This window comes from Carcharhinus amblyrhynchos, chromosome 10 (genome assembly GCF_965287045.1).
Source record: "Carcharhinus amblyrhynchos chromosome 10, sCarAmb.v2.hapA, whole genome shotgun sequence".
Classification (NCBI taxonomy): domain Eukaryota; kingdom Metazoa; phylum Chordata; class Chondrichthyes; order Carcharhiniformes; family Carcharhinidae; genus Carcharhinus; species Carcharhinus amblyrhynchos.
The window spans coordinates 89,349,273-89,370,977 of NC_137333.1; the positions used below are offsets into that span (position 1 = coordinate 89,349,273).

At 41.7% G+C, this 21,705-nt stretch overlaps 1 protein-coding gene across 2 annotated transcripts in view; it reads left to right on the forward strand.

The window, feature by feature from the left end:
- The window catches only part of tsga10 (testis specific, 10), an 86,500-nt gene that overhangs the window by 48,958 nt on the left and 15,837 nt on the right, over nt 1-21,705 (forward strand). For both annotated transcript variants that reach the window (XM_080197562.1, XM_080197561.1), the window contains exons 7-13: nt 2,338-2,453; nt 4,429-4,583; nt 7,394-7,449; nt 13,779-13,947; nt 17,205-17,315; nt 20,612-20,797; nt 21,467-21,676. In XM_080197562.1, the coding sequence (XP_080053688.1) occupies nt 2,338-2,453; nt 4,429-4,583; nt 7,394-7,449; nt 13,779-13,947; nt 17,205-17,315; nt 20,612-20,797; nt 21,467-21,676 (1,003 nt within the window). The remainder of the gene's footprint in view (nt 1-2,337; nt 2,454-4,428; nt 4,584-7,393; nt 7,450-13,778; nt 13,948-17,204; nt 17,316-20,611; nt 20,798-21,466; nt 21,677-21,705) is intronic.

The window sequence follows — 21,705 nt, forward strand, 5'->3', positions numbered from 1 at the left end:
CCTAGTGGGTCATTTGAATCATACTTGAAGTTAAACCTATCATGCTCACCCTAGCCAAATTCAAGTCGCAAAACGTATCATCCAGGCAGGCTTCATAAATGACTTTTTGGAGTTTCTGACCTGAGCCGTAACAGACAAAACGGGTGGAATGACTATGCAGGACAAAATGGAGAGGTAGTAGGACAAATAAAGTAACAATGAGTTCTGAGGAGCTATAAATGGAAAGAGCTGAACCATAATGGTGATGAAGTGGAAATGGTTGACAGCCTCAGGTTTCTAGGTGTTCAGATCACCAACAATCTGTCCTGATTCTCCTACACTGATGCTATAGTTAACAAAGCCCACCAACACCTGTACTTTCTCAGAAGGCTAAGGAAATCTAGCTTTTTCACTACGCGTTTTACCAACTTTTACAGATGCACAATAGAAAGCATCCTATTGGGATGCCTCACAGCTTGGTATGGATTCAGCTCTGACCAAGACTGCGAGAAACTATACAGGGTTGTGAACGTAGTCCATAATGCAAACCAGCCTCCCATCCATTGACTCCATCTGCACTTCCTACTGCTTTAGAAAAGCAGCCAGTGTAATTAAGGACCCCATGCATCTCAAACTGTCTTCCACCACCTTCTGTCAGGAAAATGATACAAAAGTCTGAAAACACATACCATCTGACTCAAGAACAGCTTCTTCCTTGCTGCCATCAGACTTTTGAATGGACCTATCATATATTAAACTGATCTTCTCTTCACCCTATCTGTAACTGCAACACCACATTCTGCACCCTCTTCTTTCCATCTCCCTATGTACTCTATGCTTTGCCTGCATAACGTGCAAGAAACAATACATTTCACTGTATCCCAGTACATGTGACAATAATAAATCAAATCAAATAACTGACAACTGCTAAGCGGGAGCGGTGGTTTCAGTCTGAATATACTGAAATCAAGGATTGAGTGTTTTATGTTGTAATTGAACAATGCAGTTCCGTTCCTTGAGTTCCATCGACCATCAGAGGTCAAGGACAGAGAAACCAGGATAATATGGGAATTAAAAAGGCAAACTATCGAACACTCAAAGCCATGCTTACAAAATTAAAGGAGTGTTTGCTTTCTCTAATTTAGAGGAAATTACATTATAATCAACAAATGCAGTACCAAATTGAAAGAAGTTAGGTTCTGTTTCAGCTGGAAGAAGTGTTCAGGGCAGAATTATATCCTGTTCACTAAGAGCAGGACAAATCCAATCCCACCAGTCGAATCAGTCTACCCTCTTATAAGAAAAATTTGGAAGTGATCATTGACAGTGCTCTCTGTCGGCACTTCTTTCATTAATAAGCTGTTGAGATTGGGTTCGACCTGGACTATGTGGGCTCCAAACCGAAAAGAGCTGAATTCCAGAGGTGAAAGTGAATGTCTTTGACTCATATGCAGTTTGACTGAGCAGAGCATGAAGAAGCTGTGGTAAAATTGGAATTGATAGGTATCAGGTGAAAGTCTCAGATAATAAAGCAGTCTTTGCATGCAGAAAGACCTGAACACTATTTCATTTCAGGCTGATAAGTGGCAAGTCACATTTGCATTACACAAGTGCTAAGCAATATTTATGTCCAACAAAGGAAAAATCTAATCACCTCCGCATGATGTTTGAAGGCATTGAATTCCTCACCATTAACATCCCAGAAATGTGACTGGACTAGCTACGTAAGCACTATGGCTACAAGAGCAAGTTAGAGGCTGCATATTTTGCAGCAAGTGGCTCACTGATTTCCCTGCATCTGTGAGGCACAAATCAGGATTGTGATGTAATATTCTCCACTTGCCTGAATGATTATAATCTAACTACATTCAAGAAGCTCGACACCATTCCATCAACTGCTTAGCATTCACACTCCCTACCAGCAACCCGCAATGGCTGCCTTGTGGAGCATGTACAAGATATGCTATAGCATCTTCCAACCTCATACTCTCAACCCACCAAGAAGGACAAGAGCAGCAGGCACATTTCCATGAATTAATTTAAAAACATTGAAGTAGCATTTCCAGTTGATCTGTATAATGTTTGCTTTTAGTATGTTTGACATTGGAATTTATAACCCCAGAAATCATGCTGTTGATATATCATATTTGGGGAGCATATGATTGGAAGTTAGTAAATTATTAAAATTGGAAGGAGTAATTAATTCTTGAATGGAAAAATTCACATCATTTTGATGTGATTCTTTGAAAAAAGGAGTTTAATCTAGTTTGGTTTGAATCTTCTCAAAGTATTTTAAATTAATAAACGAGCAGTGCCCTACTTCCTCCAACAGCAACATTGTGACATTTATCATTACAGAATGTTAATGGACCAGACAGAAGATAGTCTTGCTGAAACCCAGCGACGTCTCTCATTAAAAAACACTGACCTACAGCTTGCACAGGATAAAAATGTTCGGCAGAATGAAAAGATTGGTAATGCCAACTGTTTTCTTGTTTTTAAAGCAAAGCAAAATCAATGAATGTATAAAATTTGAGCTAACTATTTCTCATTTTCTTGAAAGATTATTTTCATTTGTCACTTATGAAGATTTACAAAAAAAGAGAAAAGATCATCAGGGCTATCTAGCACAGTCTGTTATATTGTGCAACACAGCTCTGCTAGGTTACAGCTCTGAAGACAATTATGTCTTCCTGGATTAAGTGATCATTCTCCCTCCCAGTGATGAAATTACGGGCCGTCAAAAAATTCAGCTTTGCCAGAGCATCAGATACCAGCCTGTCACAATGTGCACAATGCAGTGGTGGTTGGTTGGTTTTCCCCACCCTCCTTAACCTAGAGTTACATGGCTGTACTGACGTTCTGGTTAAAATCAGTTAACAACATGATTGAGGTCTAAACTTTTCACTTTCCTGGCCTCTAAGGTCAGTTATTCACTGGTCAGATTGAGTGATTAATCTGTATTTTCCAACATTAATTACAGTATACTCATAGAATTGTTCAGCTTCTAAAAATAAAGGACAGAAAGTCATTGAAGGCACAAATAGTGTGAAATCAAAATGTCACGGAAGGTGGTGGGAAAATGTAATCAAGTTAAATGGTTTATTTGATTTCTGATTAAAATTCCATGATGAAAATGAAAAATTTCCGTTACAGTGATTGTGTTCTGAAATGGCTGGCATGACCAGTGCATGATCTGCAGAATCTGCCAAATGCAGGAGCAGGTGGTGTTTTCAGAGTTGGGTAGATGGTTTGTTTGAAGCTCCCTTTGACACCTCAACTTTGCCCTTGCACATTCCCATTAAGCCTCTTGATGTGTTAGAACATAAGAAATAGGAGCAGGAGTAGGCCATCTAGCCCCTCGAGCCCGCGCGGCCTTTCCGATTGGGCCTTCTCTATTTTGGTTGGTCACAAGCCAGGCTTTCCAGTCCTTTTGACTGCTTCAAGATGCTTTCAGGATGTTGGGAGCCTTCTGCTGTGACTGACTTCCATGAAGAGCAGTTGCTTCAGAAATTTGATGTCGGACACATGAACAGCATTGCTCAAAACCAGGTACGTTCAGGGGGTGTGGACATTGCTGGCTAGTCCAAGATTTATTATCCATTCCTAATTGTCCTTGGGAAAGAATGAGAAGCTGCCTCCTTGAACCGTTGCAGTCCACAACCACCTTCTTAATGACAATGAGTCACATTTTCCAGGATCTTGCCATTGACTTAATCAATGAGGTGAGATGTTTTGCTGTGGGTGTTGGTTGGGTAAAGACTTTAGTTTTCTAGGTGTTTCGTGAAAGGCCCATTTCCAAATATGCTTCAGGGAAGGAGTTGGCAATGACCTGGAGCTCAGTTTCTGAGTGAGCTCACACACAAGTATCACCTGTATACCGAAGCTCTATGACTGAGGTTGGAATGGTTTTAGTTTTGGATTGAAGGTGGCTTAGGCTGAAGTTTTCCATCTGTTCTGGAGAGGTGGGAAGTGAGAGGGTTTGGGGGTAAGTGAGGGTGTGGCAAAAGTAACAAAAAATTTTTTAAAACTAAGCATGCTAGTCACTGTGTTAAAATGAAAATGGAGGCAGTGCTATGTGAGGAGCATCCCTAATTGAGAAATCATGCTAAGGTATAGACCCTACGCTATCAGAACAAGCAATACCTATACTATGAAAAATGGACAGTTTCATCAATGAATCATGGTGGAAAATTATTGCTGTGTTGATAGAGGCTTTCCTTTTATAAACACAAACATTCCTAGAGATTTTCCATTTTAAATTTAAAGAAGTGCTGCTTAGAATTGTGACCAAGAGCTGCATGCTGTATGCAACATAATAATATTAGGTACGTTATATAAAGACAGATCTCACTACCATCTTGTGTAATATATTCAATGTCATTTAAAAAAAGAAACATAATTTTAACACGCTGATTAATTAAAATTTGAAATCTTGTAACTCAACAGATGATCTGAGCAGACAAGTTTCTTCACTTCAAGAGGAAATTAGTTCAATTCGATCAAATGTATATGAACTCGAGAAACAAAAGAGTAGTTTACAGGAGGTTGTTGATGAAAAGACTGAGACAATTGCATCCCTGGAGGAATCTCTTCACCAGAAAGTAAGCATTTGAAAAAATGCCACAAAATAGTGCCTACGTAGCGATTTAGCGATCCCTTTAAACTTCTTAAGGTATTTGGCAGCATGTTGAGTAGTTGATGCAGCTTTTAAAGAATGTGTCAGTCATGCAAGTGTAACCCACAAGTTTAATGTGATTTATTAACTATATTAATTATTTTGATTGTCTTGTAATTAATTAATAAGTGAGGTGAAACATCTTAAGAGTTGTATTGTTCCAAGTTTAGGGGACTTCCTCAGGATAATGTCCTCAGCTGCTTCAACAATAAGATCAGAAATGGCGTTCTTTGCTGATGACTGCACAATGCTTAGGATCATTTGCCACAACTCCTCTCACTGAAGCAGCCCATGTCCATATGCAGCAAGACTTAGCCAATATCCAAGGCTTGTGCTGACAAGTGGCAAGTAACATTCGCAGCTCAAGTGCCAGGCAATGATCACCTCCGACAAGGAAGAATCTAATCATCGCCCCATGACATTGAATGGCATATTAACATTGACGAATCCTCCATATCAACATCTGGAAGGTTACCACTGACTTGGACTAGCCATATTATTTGAAATATGGGGTGGCACGTTAGCACTGCTGCTTCACAGCTCCAGGGTCCCGGGTTCGATTCCCAGCTTGGGTCACTGTCTGTGTGGAGTTTGCACATTCTCCTCGTGTCTGTGCAGGTTTCCTCCGGGTACTCCAGTTTCCTCCCACAGTCCAAAGATGTGCGAGTTAGGTTGATTGGCCATGCTAAGAAATTGCCCCTTAGTGTCCAGGATGTGTAGGTTAGAGGGATTTGTGGGTATAATATGTAGGGATATGGGGGTAGGGCCTGGGTGGGATTGTGTTAGGTGCAGACTCGATGGGCCGAAGGGCCTCTTTCTGCACTGCCGGGTTCTACGATTCTATGAAATATTATTTATCATTATTTGTAAATCATATTAATGATTTGGATGAGAATTTAGAGATATGTTAGTAAGTTTGCAGGTGAATCCAGGATTGGTGGCATAGTGGACAGTGAAGAAGGTTATCTAGGATTGCAGCAGGATCTTGATCAATTGGGCCAGTGGGCTAATGAATGACAGATGAAGTTTAAGTTAGATAAGTGCAAGGTGATTCATTTTGGGAGGGCGAACCAGGGCAGGACTTACTCAGTTAATGGTGTGGCTCTGGGGAGATTTATAGGACAAAGAGGTCTCGGGTACAGGTTCATAGCTCCTTGAAAGTGGAGTCACAGTTGGAAAGAGTGGTAAAGAAGGCATTCGGCATGCTTGGTTTCATTGGTCAGACAGTGAATACAAGAGTGGGGACATCTTGTTGGAGTTGTATAAGACATTGGCAAGGCCACATTTGGAATACTGTGTACAGTTCTGGTCACCCTATTGTAGAAAGGATATTATTAAACTAGAAGGACTGCAGAAAAGATTTACTAGGGTGCTCCTGGGGTTGGTGGTTTGAGTTATAAGGAGAGACTGGATAGACTGGGACATTTTCCTTGAAGTGTAAGAAGCTTTGGGGTGATCTTATAGAGGTCTATAAAATAATGAGTGGCATAGATGAGGTAGATATCATCAACATCTTTTCTCAAAGACAAGGGAGTCTAAACTAGAGGGCATAGGTTGAAGGTGAAACGGGAGATACAAAAGTATCCAGAGGGGCAATTTTTGCACCCAGTGGGTGGTGAGTGTCTGGAACGAGCTGCCAAAGGTAGTAGTAGAGGCAGGAACAATTTTGTCTTTTAAAAAGCATTTAGACAGTTTCATAGATAAGTGGGTATAGAGGGATATGGGTCAAACAAAAACTCAGTGATAAAAACTGGATGGCATGAACAATTTGGGCCAAAGGGCCTGTTTCCATGTTGTAAACTCTATAACTCAATATAAATATTGCTACATTTACATGGCTAATTCATATAAACAGAACCAGATCAAGGGCTAGGAATCCTATGTTGGGTAAGTCACCTCGTGACTCCCCAAAAGTGTGTTCAACATCTACAAGGCATAAGTTAGGAGTTTAATGGAATACTCTAACTTGCCTGCTCCAAAAACACTCAAAAAGCCTGATACTATCCAGATCAAAACCTCCTGCCTGAGTTCTACCCCTTGTGCTAACATTTAATCCCTCCACAACTGACGAACAGCAGCAGCCATGTGTATCATCTACAAGATGTATTGCAGGAACTCACTAAGGTTCCTTAGGGAAGTGCCTTGCAAATTCATCACCATCACTATCCAGAAAGACAAAAACAGCAGATACCTGGAAACACACCATCTGGACGTTATCCTCCAAGTCACTCACCAACCTGACCTGGGAACATATCTAATTTGATGGAGCAAAGTGTAAAGCATGTGCAAAATCTAGCCATATTCAATGAATGAGGCGATCTCTGTGAAACTGTGTGATATGTGTAATTGTTCTGAATGTTTATTGTGCACTGCTATTAAACTAATTCACTTTGGGCTTATAACTTGAGACTCAAAGTCATAAAACAGAAATCGTTATTAGAGGAAACCAATTCTCCTGGAAGTATCCTCTTCCACAAAAGAAAGTGTATCTCATTTGCAAAATCCTTGGATTATAACAATCATTTAGAAGAGTTTGCCCTGATTGTGAATCGTGACTTCGGCAGAAGAGACACGTAAACTGCAGAAGAGCAGCATAAATGTGTACTTTCCCAGGGTTTCCATTGCTTCTTCCACTAAAGTTATATCCGTGAACAGAACCTTTTAATATTTTTATTGTGAAAGCATCTGTAAATCTTCATTGTGGATTTAATTGATATGTTTACTTTATCTTCCAAGAAAAAGAACATTGCAGATAATCAACTAAACATAAGTGAATTGGAGACAACTGTTGAGTAAGTACATTTTAGTCATTTGAAATATTTCCTTAATACGGGTACAATATGTATCATAGTTGGAGGACATTTGGCTTCTTTGAATTTAATGTTTGGTTCTCATGTACCATTCCTCATTGTCTTCTTTACTGAGAACATAACTCAGAATTAGAGAGATGAACAATGCAAAGTAGTTAATCCGGATTGTGAAAAATTTCCCTTACTGCTTTTGGATACGTCCAAGTCATAAGACATCTCCAGTGTGCCAACGATTCTACTTGTGTGAAAATAACAACTTGTCTAATTTCATGCAAAAGCGGCATATTATAGACACAGTAAATCTGAAATAAGGACAGAAAATGCAGAAACAATCAACAAATCAGGCAGCATCTGTGGAGAGAAACAGAGCTAATTGGAGGAATACTCCCATGACTAAGGGGGGAAGTGGGTGGGGTGGGGGGGGGACAGAACTCGATGGGAGGACCACATAAATTTCCTAAGGGATCTTCCGCTGATACCTGTTATATATGTGAGTTGTTGTTGTTGCGTTGTTACATGGTTACTTTAAGAGTCTAGTCACGTGTTTGCCCATTAGTTCACTGGCTGCTTCGTGGGCTTTTGCTGAATCTAGATCAAGCCTTTGTACAGTCAGTTCACATCTCTTGAATAAACCTGCTTGTTGTTTGCAATTAACCCACATACTACAGCTTCCACGTCCTTTTATGCTGCAAAAGGATAAAAAGAAAACTTGCGACAAGGAAAGGGATCAAAAATTATTTTCAGCAAGACAAGAAAAGCAAAGCTTTCAACGGTTGACATTGGGGCAGAGCAACAGTAGGTTAGCAATCATACCTGGCATTGGACCAATATGGTTGTTGGGCAGAATATTGAAAAGGAAGGTTCATCCTTAAATTGAAACCAACACTCTGAGGAGTTCAGGCTTCAGAGCTCACCTCATGTAATAGTGAGACCCATTCGAAGAAGAAACTCAAAGATTGAATTCTTATGTTGAAAGATTTCATTATTAAGTCCAAGCCAACAGAATTTCAGAGGATGTTATAGTCCCTTAGCATCACTGACCATAAAACTTTGAATTCACTCAAGTTTTGTCCAGCCCGAGAAATCCAATAGCAAGCTTACCAATAATTAACTAAAATATTGGAGGGCCAATATTCATCCAAACTATTAATAATAGTGGAGCAGCTTAATTTTCACAAAATTAATCAGTTAGAAGGAGAAAATATAGCACAGTTTGGTGAGACCCTAAAGCGCCTTGCGGAGTATTGTGAATTTAGTGACGCTCATGATGATAAAACTAGAGACTGGTTTATGGGTTGAAGAGTGAAGCTATTCAAAAGAGGTTGTTAACTGAACAAAATTTAAGCCATAAAACAGCCTTTGCAACAGCTATATTATGGAGCTTTCTGCTAAGGAGTCTTTTCAGCTTGGAGCAGGCATGAGGATCCATGAACTGGTTGTCGCCCACAGAGAGCATGGCTTTCAGTTACAGGCATAGCACTGCTGTGCTAAAATGGGCCATTCACAAGGTGATTGCTGAACAAGGATAGCCAATGCAAAATCTATCGCAAAATTGGCTGCACAGCACCAGAGTGCGGGAGTACACCAACTTTTCCCAAAAGGAATGCCCAACGAAAGAAACAGGACACACCAAAAGGAAAGAACAAAATGAATTCCACCAAAAGAATTTACAATGTGGAAGAAAAAAGTAAGAAGGCACAGCACATCAATCTACTGAGGGATTGAAGCTAAATGTACCTCAGGTAAAGTTGTATCACATCAGTTTTAAGTAGTTCCAAGATTAAATTGGCAGCATCTAAAAATGGAGGTTGCTATGGTCTGCTGTCTCCCTAATTCCTGAGACCACATATGAACAAAATTTGAATTACCTACCATTAAAACCAGTAAATGTCATCCTGAGGACTAACACCGAGGAAATAGTGCCCCTGAGAAGATACATCATCGTCAAAGCAGAATTAAGTGGGCAAACTGTGAAGTTGTCATTCCATATTGTCCAAAGAAATTTTCCAGCCTTTTTGGCCACTCTTGCTGGAAAAGATAAAGTTGAACTGGAATACTGTAAACAGGTTAGACGATTCTAGAATGGATCTTCAGAACATCTTCAGTGACATATTTGAGAATACACTGGCGTCCATGAAAGGAGTACAAGTGTCACTAAAGATGTAACAAAACAGCCAGCCTAAGTGTCTCAAGAAAAGACCAGTACCTTATACTTTACATCCAAAGGTAGAAGCTCAACTAACAAGACCCGTGGATGCAGGACTCTTAGAATCTACACTACTGGTGACTGGACAACCCCAATTGTTTCTGCAATGAAGCTGGATTGAATTATATGCATCTATGGAGATTTCAAAACAACCATCAATCTGATTCTATGAGTGATCAATACCCATTTCAGTTCAGTGTGATTGATTTATCACAGACCTACCTGCAAATAAATATGACAGCTGAGCCTTGACACCTGCTCACCATCATCACACATAAAGGCCTGTTCCACGACAAAAGACTACCTTTTGAAATAATGTTAGCACCTGCTTTATGTCAACACTCCACGGACCAGATACTTAGCGGTCTGCAGAGGGTACAGTGTTATCTTGATGATATACTGATTGATGACTGGTACCAGTGACAGGAACGCTTGCATAACTTAGAATCCACTTCGAAATGCTTTCAGATGCATGTCAGGAAAAGACTTCTTCCAAACATCAATACAATATTTAGGCCATGTGATTGACAGCAAGGATTTACACAAGGCACCCAACAAGATGGAGGCTATTATAGAGGAGGTCCCATGACTAACAAATGTAACACAGTTAGGGTCATTGCTGGAGCTAATGAATTGCTATGGGAAATTTATGTAACCCCACTTAAACTGTTACATACTATGTTGTGCATAAAACAAGCATGGCAATGGACACCTGAATGCAAAAAAAACACTTCAGTCAGTTAAAGAATTTTGAAGTGTTGGTACATTTCAACCCAGAGTTACCACTACAACTTGCCTGTGATGCCTTGATACAGTGTTGGAGCAGGGGAGGAAAAACCAAAGGATTTTACGTCAGATACCTTATCAAGTACTGAATGAAACTACGCTCAGTTGGAGAAGGCGCTCAATATTATTTTTGGTGTGAGATGATTTTACCAATACATTACAATTTCTAATGGACTGTAAATCCTCAGCTACTCCTGGGTGTTCAAATGGTTTCTCCACAAGCACTAACACTACTAACATTGGATTATCAGGGCTCTTCGCTTCACCTAATATTTTCACAACTGCATTGTTAAGCGAAACTCCCAAAGTGACAACAGTTTGGTTGAATAGTTGCAGCTGTATAGGGCACTGGTGAGGCCGCAGCTGGAGTACTGTGTGCAGTTTTGGTCGCCGCACTTACGCAAGGATATTTTGGCCTTGGAGGGAGTGCAGAGGAGGTTTACTAGGCTGATACCGGAGTTGAGGGGGTTGAACTATGAGGAGAGGCTGAATAAACTAGGCTTGTACTCGTTAGAGTTTAGAAGAATGAGGGGAGATCTCATTGAGACATATAAGATGATGAATGGGATGGATAGGATAGAGGTGGAGAGGCTCTTCCCGCTCAGAAAGGACAGTAGGACTAGGGGGCACAGCCTCAAGATAAAGGGGGGGAGCGGTTTAGAACAGAGTTGAGGAGGAACTTCTTCACTCAAAGGGTGGTGAATCTCTGGAATTCTCTGCCCGTTGAAGTGGTGGAGGCTGCCTCGCTAAATATTTTTAAGACGTGGGTTGATAGGTTTTTGATAGGCAAGGGGATTAAGGGTTATGGGGAGAGGGCGGGAATGTGGAACTGAGACACGACAGATCAGCCATGATCTTATTGAATGGCGGGGCAGGCTTGAGGGGCTAGATGGCCTACTCCTGCTCCTATTTCTTATGTTCTTCTTATGTTGAATACAGATAGAGAAAGTCTTCTTTGGAAGCATTGTGAGCTCAGAAACGTGCCTACATAACTGGAAGTACATTTTAACTGTATGTGCCTGGTTTGTTTATATTGCATGTTTTTGGGCTGGATTCTCCAATCTCAGTCATTCCCGCTCCACTGACATTGGGAACGGAAAACTTGGCGCTCAGCCAAAACACCGTTCACTGCAGCACCACCGGAGAATCCCAGCCGCAGATAAGGTCGGAGTTTTCTATTTCACAAATTGAATCATTGGATCATCTAATCTTGGTATGCTACATACCACAAATTCTATACTCTCTCCTGATGAGGTTATGTCCTTTTCTAGATTTTCTGTACTATTTGGGGTCTGTATTGCCTTTCTTCTTATGATAATTCTCTTGCCCATGAGGATGCTCAGTTGGTAGCCAGGAGGCTGTTTGAAGTTTTTAAAGTTTAAAGTTTATTTATTAGTGTCACAAGTAGGCTTACATTAGCACTGCAATGAAGTTACTGTGAAAATCCCCTAATCGCCACACTCTGGCGCCTGTGCGGGTACACTGAGGGAGAATTTAGCATGGTCAATGCACCTAACCAGCACGTCCTTTGGACAATGGGAGGAAACCAGAGCACCCAGAGGGTGCTACCAACTGGGCATCCTCATGGGCAAGAGAATTATCAAAAGAAGAAAGGCAATATAGACCCTAAATAGTACAAAAGTACAGACATGGGGAGAACGTCCAGACTGTGCGCGTCACCTGAGACCGGAATTTAAGCCGGGTTCCTGGTGTTGTGAGACAGCAGTGCAGCCCAGATTGTGGCTTCAAGTTCAGGACTTGGAGTGAAGCTGATAGTGCAACTGCACTGAAGTGTCAGAGGTGAAACTTTTAACTGCCCTCTCAGGTAGATGTAGAAGATACATGGCGTTACTTAAAAAAGAGCAGGAGAATTAACTCTATTGTCCTGGCCAATATTGATCCTTCAGACAACATCCCTAAAAACAGCTTATCTGGTCATTATCACATTGCTGTCTATAAGAACATAAGAAATAGGAGCAGGAGTAGGCCATCTAGCCCCTCAAGCCTGCCCCGCCATTCAATAAGATCATGGCTGATCTGAAGTGGATCAGTTCCACTTTCCCGCTTTCTCCCCATAACCCTTAATTCCCTTGTCTGTCAAAAACCTATCTACCCGTGTCTTAAATATATTTAGCAAGGTAGCCTCCACCACTTCAACGGGCAGAGAATTCCAGAGATTCACCACCCTTTGAGTGAAGAAGTTCCTCCTCAACTCCGTTATAAACTGCCCTCCCCTTATCTTGAGGCTGTGCCTTCTAGTCCTGCTGTCCTTTCTGAGCGGGAAGAATCTCTCTACCTCTACCCTATCCATCCCTTTCATTATCTTATATGTCTCTATAAGATCCCCCCTCATCCTTCTAAACTCCAACGAGTACAGACCCAGTCTATTTAGTCTCTCTTCAGAGTCTAACCCCCTCATCTCTGGTATCAGCCTAGTGAACCTCCTCTGCACTCCCTCCAAGGCCAAAATATCCTTGCGCAAGTGCGGCGACCAAAACTGCACACAGTACTCCAGCTGCGGCCTCACCAGTGTCCTGCACAGCTGCAGCAAGATCTCCCTGCTTTTATATTCTATCCCCCTCGCTATAAAGGCCAGTGACTAGTGGGGTGCCGCAGGGATCGGTGCTGGGGCCTCAGCTATTTACCATTTATATAGATGATCTGGAGGAGGGGGCTGGGTGTAGGATGACGAAATTTGCTGTCTATGGGAGCTTGCTGTGTGAAAATTGGCTAATTATATTAAAGAGTGACTACCCTTCAAAAATAATTGGCTGTAAAGCACTTTGGGAAGTCCTGAGGTCATGAAAGGTGTTATGTAAACCTGAGCCTTTAATTGTTGAAAGGCAATATCACTTGCATTCCTGACAGACAAATAAAAATAGAGTAAAAAGAATTGAGTCGGGGGAAATTTGCTAGCTTTGTATTTTGTCCTTCTACATGTTTTTAATGACACCACAAAAAGGGCATTCCTTTATATATTGGATCACATATATGTTAATAATTAGAGTACTCTGATCACCAGCCAGGGGCTGAAGTTGTGTCAGGGTTCTACATGTCCTGTGTAGGACTTATGATAAACACCAATGGATCTACTGTTCTGATCAGGCAGTGGCATTGTTTCACCATGCAGGTCAGACAGAAATTGAAGTGTATGATTTGGTGACTGCTCCTTGGACCATGCTATTTCAAGAGCACTAAACTTAATGGCTTACGATGAAGTTGTCACAAAGTTATCTTATACGAGGTGAATGAACTAGTTAGCTAAGTTGTTTACCTAATTAGCCAATTAATTAACTTTTTATGTGTTCTGACACTATAGCCAATTGAATGAGAGTATCAACAATAAAGAAAATGACATTTCCAGTCTGCAGCATCAGTGCGAGTCTATCAACTCTGAGCTATCAGAAGTAAACCAATTACGAGAAACAGCAGTTCGTGAAAATAACCACTTGCATGAGCAGCTGTCAAAATTAAAATACGAAAATCAGGTAAGAGGAAGTAATTTTGATTCATTCTGACAAAGTAGTTCCTCTGTTACAGTAAGCTGATTCAAATTACTCTCTTGAAGTGCAAAAATATGTTTGGATAATTAATGAAGGCCTTTTACCTTTAAACCTGTAGAGGGCGATTTTCCAAGCCCACTGGCACTGCTCTAGCTGATTTAAATATTGAAATCTGCATTTCAGTCTTATTAGCAGGCCTGGGACTGAAGTCTCCAGGCTTGCTTGCCTCCCCCCCCGCACCCCCCAGTTAGGAGTGGTTCACTCCAGCAGGGTTTACAACAGCTCCCCACTAAATAGGGAGCTGGTGACCCAACCCCACTAGAGTGAAGGGAGGCCTCCCAGGAGGTGGGTGTTGGTGGTGGTGGTGGTGGTGGTGGTGGGGGTGGGGGCGCGCATCCCCTGGGCATTGCCAGCCTGGTCCGCTGGGACTGCCCAAGCGGCACAGTAGCAACGTCCAGGGGGCATCTTGACACTGTCCCACCAGGTATCAGGCTGTGCCAAGGGGGCAGGGCCAGAGGGGGTGAGATCTATTTGGGGTGGGGCATGGGGTGGGGGCCCTGCTGCCACTCTGCATTTGGGATCAGCGACGGAGGGAGTGTGTACAGTGACATCAGAGTGGTGGGGAGTGTCAGCCTTCTGGAGGCATTGGGACTCGGACGGGGAGAGTTAGGGCTGCTGATTTGGGAGGGGAATTGAGGTGGGCCAAGAGGGTATGGGCTGGCTTGGAGATATCCAGGAGGCCAGCAATCAGGGTTTGGCGAGTTGGGGGGGAGGGTGGGGGTGGGTGGGGAGGAGTGGGGTGTTGGGGTGGGGGGGGGGAGTTGCACGGCCAGCAATTGAGGTTGCTATGCTGGCCAGAATTAGGGCATGGGGAGGTCAGAGGGGGGCAGCATTGTAGAGTTGCGGGGACTGACCAGCGATTAAGCTGGCCAGCAATCAGGAGGCCAGCAGTGTGGAGCTACTGCGCATGCACCGGTCTCAGCGCTGCCAGATCGGCACATGTACAGTGGTCCACTCAGTGCTATGTTGCCAGCGCCTCCAGCAGGAATAGGCCCCACCCACTGATTTTCAGCTGAATCTCCCTGAGGCACTCTGCAGTGCACAAAGTGTGGGTGATTCACTTGGGAAAAAAAAAGCGGGATTTACTCCAGTTTTTACATGAATTTGGCACTTCGAATTTTTTGGGAGAATCATGAGAAAATAAGAAATAGGAGCAGGAGTAGGCCATCTAGCCCTTCGAGCCTGCCCCGCCATTCAATAAGATCATGGCTGATCTGTCGTGGCTCAGTTCCACATTCCCGCCCTCTCCCCATAACCCTTAATCCCCTCGCTTATCAAAAACCCATCAACCCGCGTCTTAAAAATATTGAGCGAGGCAGCCTCCACCACTTCAACGGGCAGAGAATTCCAGAGATTCACCACCCTTTGAGTGAAGAAGTTCCTCCTCAACTCCGTTCTAAACCGCCCCCCCTTTATCTTGAGGCTGTGCCCCCTAGTCCTACTGTCCTTTCTGAGCGGGAGGAGTCTCTCCACCTCTATCCTATCCATCCCATTCATCATCTTATATGTCTCATTGAGATCTCCCCTCATTCTTCTAAACTCTAACGAGTACAAGCCTAGTTTATTCAGCCTCTCCTCATAGCTCAACCCCCTCAACTCCAGTATCAGCCTAGTAAACCTCCTCTGCACTCCCTCCAAGGCCAAAGTATCCTTGCGTAAGTGCGGCGACCAAAACTGCACACAGTACTCCAGCTGCGGCCTCACCAATGCCCTATACAGCTGCAGCAAGACCTCCCTACTTTTATATTCAATCCCCCTCGCTATGAAGGCCAGCATCCCATTCCCAGCTGTGAACTGTAAAATTGGGAACAAAATTAAAATAATAAATCAGAGGTAGGTCGGTAAAGTTTTGGAACAGTTCAACAGATAGCATGTAGCGTTACAAACATTTACAAAACATTATGGCCGCAAAATTCAGCTTTATGAATCTGCAAGTGCCATTTTGGGCTTCGACACGTACACACACACATCCCTCCACACCCTTCTGGAGCAAGTTATACTAGACACCACTCTGGTGAGGGAATTAGTATGAGCACCGCTGAAAACTGGAAAAACAAAACAAACTGAGTACATGATCATTGTGTTTCATAAAAACTGTTCATTTATTTTTCACATCGAAGTATATATAAAATGTCCATATCTTACAACGGCCCCCAGCTGTTGATTTCCTTCCTCCTTCAAGCTCAGGCTCAGCATGTGAAAATAAAACACTTTGGGCATAATTCCTGAGAGAATAATTCTCAATGGATAACCCAGGGGTGTGAATTGTATCATCAATGTTTCAGGTGGTGGGCATTATTTTGGGACTTACCTGTGCTAATGTATAGGAAACAGATTGAAACTGTAGTTGTTTGATTAGAGGTACATGATATGTATGTAACATATGTCTCTGTAAATAAAAACTGGCAGGCCCAATACCTGGCCTACATTCTAACAAGAAATATAACTAATATGGAGCCTTGGGCCTCAGTATTTATGAATCAGTGAGACACTTTGTGTGTCTCCAGTCAGCTTGATGCAAAAGAGGTCTAAGAGATCAGGTTGCTGCATCACTGAGAGTGGCCCTTCTGATAAGTCATTAAAGGAGACTGGGTGGGGTGGCAAGCAAGAACATTGCTGTTCCTTGTGGCTCCCCATTCAGCTAAGTAGTCTTTTTAAGGACCACTTGTTTGATGCAGAGAAACCTGGTTTTGACGGAATACAGTTGGTGTCTTATTTGCATAAGCAAAAGACCTATTTTCAGAATCAACAACTTTGAGAGCCTTCACCATAAGAAAACATCCCAAAGTGCTTCTTAGTCACTGAGCCACACAGACGATATTATGTCAGATGACCAAAAGCTTGATTTAAGGAGGTTGGCGTAAAGGAATGTTTTAGAGAAGGATAGTGAGGTAGAAAGGTGGAGTGTTGTAGAGAGGGAATTCCAGAACTTAAAGCCAAGGCAACTGAAGGTACAACTTAACATTGATGTCACTTACCAATCATCCACTTAGACCCAAATATGACAAATTACAATATTTCCTTAATGATGAGAGCAGTAAAGAAATTCAGATGTCCATGTGCACAAATCACATTGTAAGCTTCAAAGGGATTTTCTAGCCAAGTAGCTGACAATGTTCATGTTATCTATTCAATTTATAGATTTATTATGTTTCAATCTTTGCATATCTTATTTGTTATAGTCAGTGAACCGTAAACTGGAAGAATCTATTCAGGAAAGTAAAGACTTAAAGATGAAAATCCAGGATTACATCACTGAGATATCCAAGGTAGAGAATCTGCTTAGTGGCAAGGTCAGTATCATAAAGAAGCCAGATTAGTAAAACAAAAACTCTGCCAATTTGCTCGGTAAGCATATGTCCATTCAGATCCTACATGTAACGTCTGTCTGTTTAGGGTGAATTTGATTTCTTTGAGTGCTATGGTTAATATCAAATTGTAACCCTGCTCACCCGATAGAAACAAGGCATTTGGTTAAAATTCTGCTGGTTACCACACTGTTCCTGAGGTACTTCTGCCTGCCACTATTTAAATCATACATATGCTGGAATTAGGCCAGGTACTTCTGTAACAAGCAGATGGGAGCTTGGTGAATGTAGTAAAATTGGGACCCTGCAATAAAGTTACTATCCCAACACCAGTTTAGCTAAAGCTAGCAGGAGACACAATCCAGTGCCTGACTCTCCAGTAAAATCTGTGGGTTTGTTGCCTGAGAGCCACTGGGGCAGTATTTAAAGGGCCACATATGCAGGTTTAATAGATCACAATCACTTCCTTTGCAACTAGTTTTCCTTATCTTATACAGAAAGTTTTCTGTGCTGATCTTGGGTGCTATTCATTTGGATGGATAAAACTTGAAGCAGGAGGAAGAGGAGCAGCTCCAGCAGTAACTTCAAGAATCAGTGTCAGATGTAACTGTGCTTCTTGATGAGGAGTGCAGATAGAAGACCATATCCAGTACACAGGCTACAATCTGGTCGACATTTGAAATTAGCTGGAGCAGTGTATTGGGACACTGTGCTCAACCTTTCCTCATAGGATCAACCACTTTATACCAGGAGTCAACCGACCGAATCACCTCCGAACTGCTTCCAACGTTAGTACATCCCATCTTAAATAAAGAGGAGCTGAGGTGTGTTTGCATGAGCAGCAGTGTGCCCTTGTAATTGTACACTGAAAGTTATGACAGGTGGAATTGTTGAAAGTAATAAGGAGTATGCATCTTTTTCACTTCTCTCTGGATCCTTCTGATAGCATGCGTATCATGAAGATAGTATTTCTTGTTCCTCTATTTTCTACAAAACCACACTGAAAAGCTGAAATTTCTGGCTTTATCATATTCCTGGCCCCATTCATCAGTACTTGAAGAAGGATCTTAATAATGTGACTCATCAGACTCATCAGTGCAATGGAGTTCACCTTCAATTATTCTGGGCTTTTTAGGGAGCATAATAAATATTGATTTATTTTAGTCTGGGATTTCTCCCATGTGGTAAATTTTATTAATGATGAGAGGCAGTTTGTCTATTCCCCAAAGTCTTCTAAACTTTTAATTTATTTGGTGACTATTACATTTGGGTTTTTTACTTTATTGTTTTCCATCTAATATATTTGTTGTTCTTTGTGTTTTACTGATTGTAATAAGGCACTTGTTCAGGTGAAACATGAAAAGCCAATGAGCATGTTAAAGTCTCTTGACCCTGATGGCAGGGATCATAGGATAATAAGACATCTTTATTGGAAACAAGCTGCAGCTGTAAACTTTGAGGACTATTCAAACGATTTTGTGAAAATTAAAAGAGAAGCATGTTTTCTCCCAAAGTGTATTGAATTTGCATGGTGAAAATATTCTTGCAGAGATTGAAGAGCTTCCAGGATTTTTAGTTGGAGGTTGCAACTTTAGTACTATAAGAAACACTAATGATACTGTTCTTGCTACTGACTCTGAAGAGAAACGACAAAGGTATTTTGATAGACTAGTGAGTGAAAAGTGAGAAGAAAGGGCTGAGCATAAGTTGTAGGAAAACAAATTGTCCAGTCGTGTCCAAGAAAAACCAGATCAGAATCACAGTGAAGAATGAAAAGTCACAAATGTAGTCAACCACATTGCTGTGGGTCTGGAGTCACATGTAGGGCCAGACCAGGTAAGGACGGCAGATTTCCTTCCCTAAAGGGCATTAGTGAACCAGATGGGTTTTTTTTGACAATTAACAGTGATTACATGATCATCAGTAGATTCTTAATTCCAGATATTTTTTATTGAATTCCAATATCTGCCGTGGCAGGATTTGAACCTAGTTCCCCAGAACATTAGCTGAATTGCTGGGTAATAGTCTAGTGATAAAACCACCAGGCCATCGCCTCCCCATTTTGTTACCCAGGAAGCATGTTAACAACAGATGGAACTTGGAACCAAGAAATAACATGAAGGACTGGAATGGTTAAAAATGCATTTCAAAAAATGAAAAGATTATGGTCAACTCAACGTTAACCATGAACACATAGCTTAGAATCCTGGAGTGCTACATCACACCTATTTTAACATACGGAAGGGAATGTTGAACAAACAGTGAAGCAGTGCAAAGAAGAATTGACGCTGCAGAGTTGTGGATTTTGAGGTGAATAATGAAAATATCTTGTACAATTCACTCTACCAATGAAGAGGTGCTAATAAAATCTGAGACCAAAATAACACCACTGAAGATCAGGAAGAGACAGTTGTAATACGAAATCAAAATTTAAAAAGTCTGTTGCTGATGGGAAAGATCGATGGCAAAAGACATCAAGGTAGACAAGAATGATCTTTCTAAAAAAACCTCACAAAATGGATGAATTTACTACCAACAATTGTGCAAAATTTGATTGGCTTCTTTGATCAAGCTGTATTGTAGATGATGTGGTGTGTGCTAATGCATGTTTTGAGAGTTTTGCATGCCTACTACATATTTGGAAAGCATGGGACAGCACAACGGCACATTGGTTTGCACTGTAGTCTCACTGTCTCAGTTCTGGCCTCGGGTGACTGTCTGTGTGGAGTTTGCATGTTCTCCTTGTGGCTGCATGGATTTCCTCCGGGTGCTCCAGTTTTCTCCCACAAGCCAAAGATGTGCAGGTTAGGTGGATTGCCCATATTAAATTGCCCCTTAGTGTCAAGGGTAAATGTGTGAGGTTATGGAAATAGGGCCTGGATGGATTGTTGTTGATGCAGGCTTGATGGGCCAGATGGCCGCCTCCTGCATTTGTAAGGATCCTATGATTCAATGATTATATATTGAGAGTCCGAGGTCATTCTGTTTTAGAGGTCGTAAGCAGAGCAGACTAGACATGAATCAGGGACTTGTTTCTAGAAACAGCATTGGGGGTGTCATGCTCCCAGTGAATGTTGTGGTGGCGGGCAGATACAGAAAGGAGATCTACTGGTGCTTTCTTGGTTCCAGGTGCAAGCACTGATTATAACATGTTATATAAGCTCTATCCTGTGACTGCTAAATATTATCATGAAAAAATTGTTGTTAGGTCTATAGCGGTAATGTGACACTTTTAAAAATGGTTGTGATTTTTGGTGCATTGACCTTTATATGTTTATTAGGAAAATGAGAATTTTAATCTGATGGAGCAGTGTCGTAGAAGTAATGCACAAACAGAGACCTGGGAATTGAAAGCTCGCCAAATAGAAGGAGAATACAATTCTGTTCAGCTGGAGCTTGTTACCGCGAAAGCAGAGAACCGCAGGATGTGTGAGAAAGCTAATTCACTTGAAAAAGAAATTGAGGAGGTAAGAACTGGCAAACATACAATCCATCTTTGCTGTTAGTGGATGCATTAGTTGATGCTTTATTACAGCGGTCTCCAAACTCTGATCCAAATATGTGACCCGCAGGCCATAGTTTGGGACCCCTGCTTTATTAGAAAGAGACGCAAATCTCAAGGTAAAAGTGGTCAATTTCATCAGTCTTATGTGAGTCTACAATTAACATTAGCTGTAATTAAAGTTTATTTATTATTGTCGCAAGTAGGCTTACACTGTAATGAAGTTATTGTGAAAATCCCCTGGTTGCCACACTCTGGTGTCTGTTCAGTTACACCGAGGGAGATTCTTAGCAAGGCCAATGCACCTAAACAGCACGTCTTTCAGATTGTGGGAGGAAACTGGAGCACCCAGAGAAAACCCACGCAGACAGTGACCCAAACCGGGAATTGAACCCAGGTCCCTAGTGCCATGAGGCAGCAGCGCTAACCATTGTGTCACCATGCCTCTTTGACTGTCCACTAACAAAACGGTTCTAAGTTTGTTTTCAATAGAGGAATAGAATTAATTATTTTCTAATTTTGAGTGCATTTTTATGTAATTTCACCAAGGAATAATATTTTCCTAAGATTTCTTTGTGCACTGTTTAATTTTCCCAATTTTTTTTTAACATGCTAAAATGGATCCTCTCTCTAGCAAGAGGCTGCCAGGAATGCATATAAAGCCCAGGTTTGCTCACTGAATAAGTTGATAATGAAGCTGGAAGATGAACTTCGACAGGTCCAAACTGAAAAGAGCACAGCCCTCACTGACCTCACGTCCACTCAGGAGCTCTGTTTGAAGCTGGATTCTAACAAAGAGATGATGATGCGGCAGGTGGCCAACAAAAACAAGGAGATGGAACAAGTACGTAGAATGGGAAAATAAGAATTATT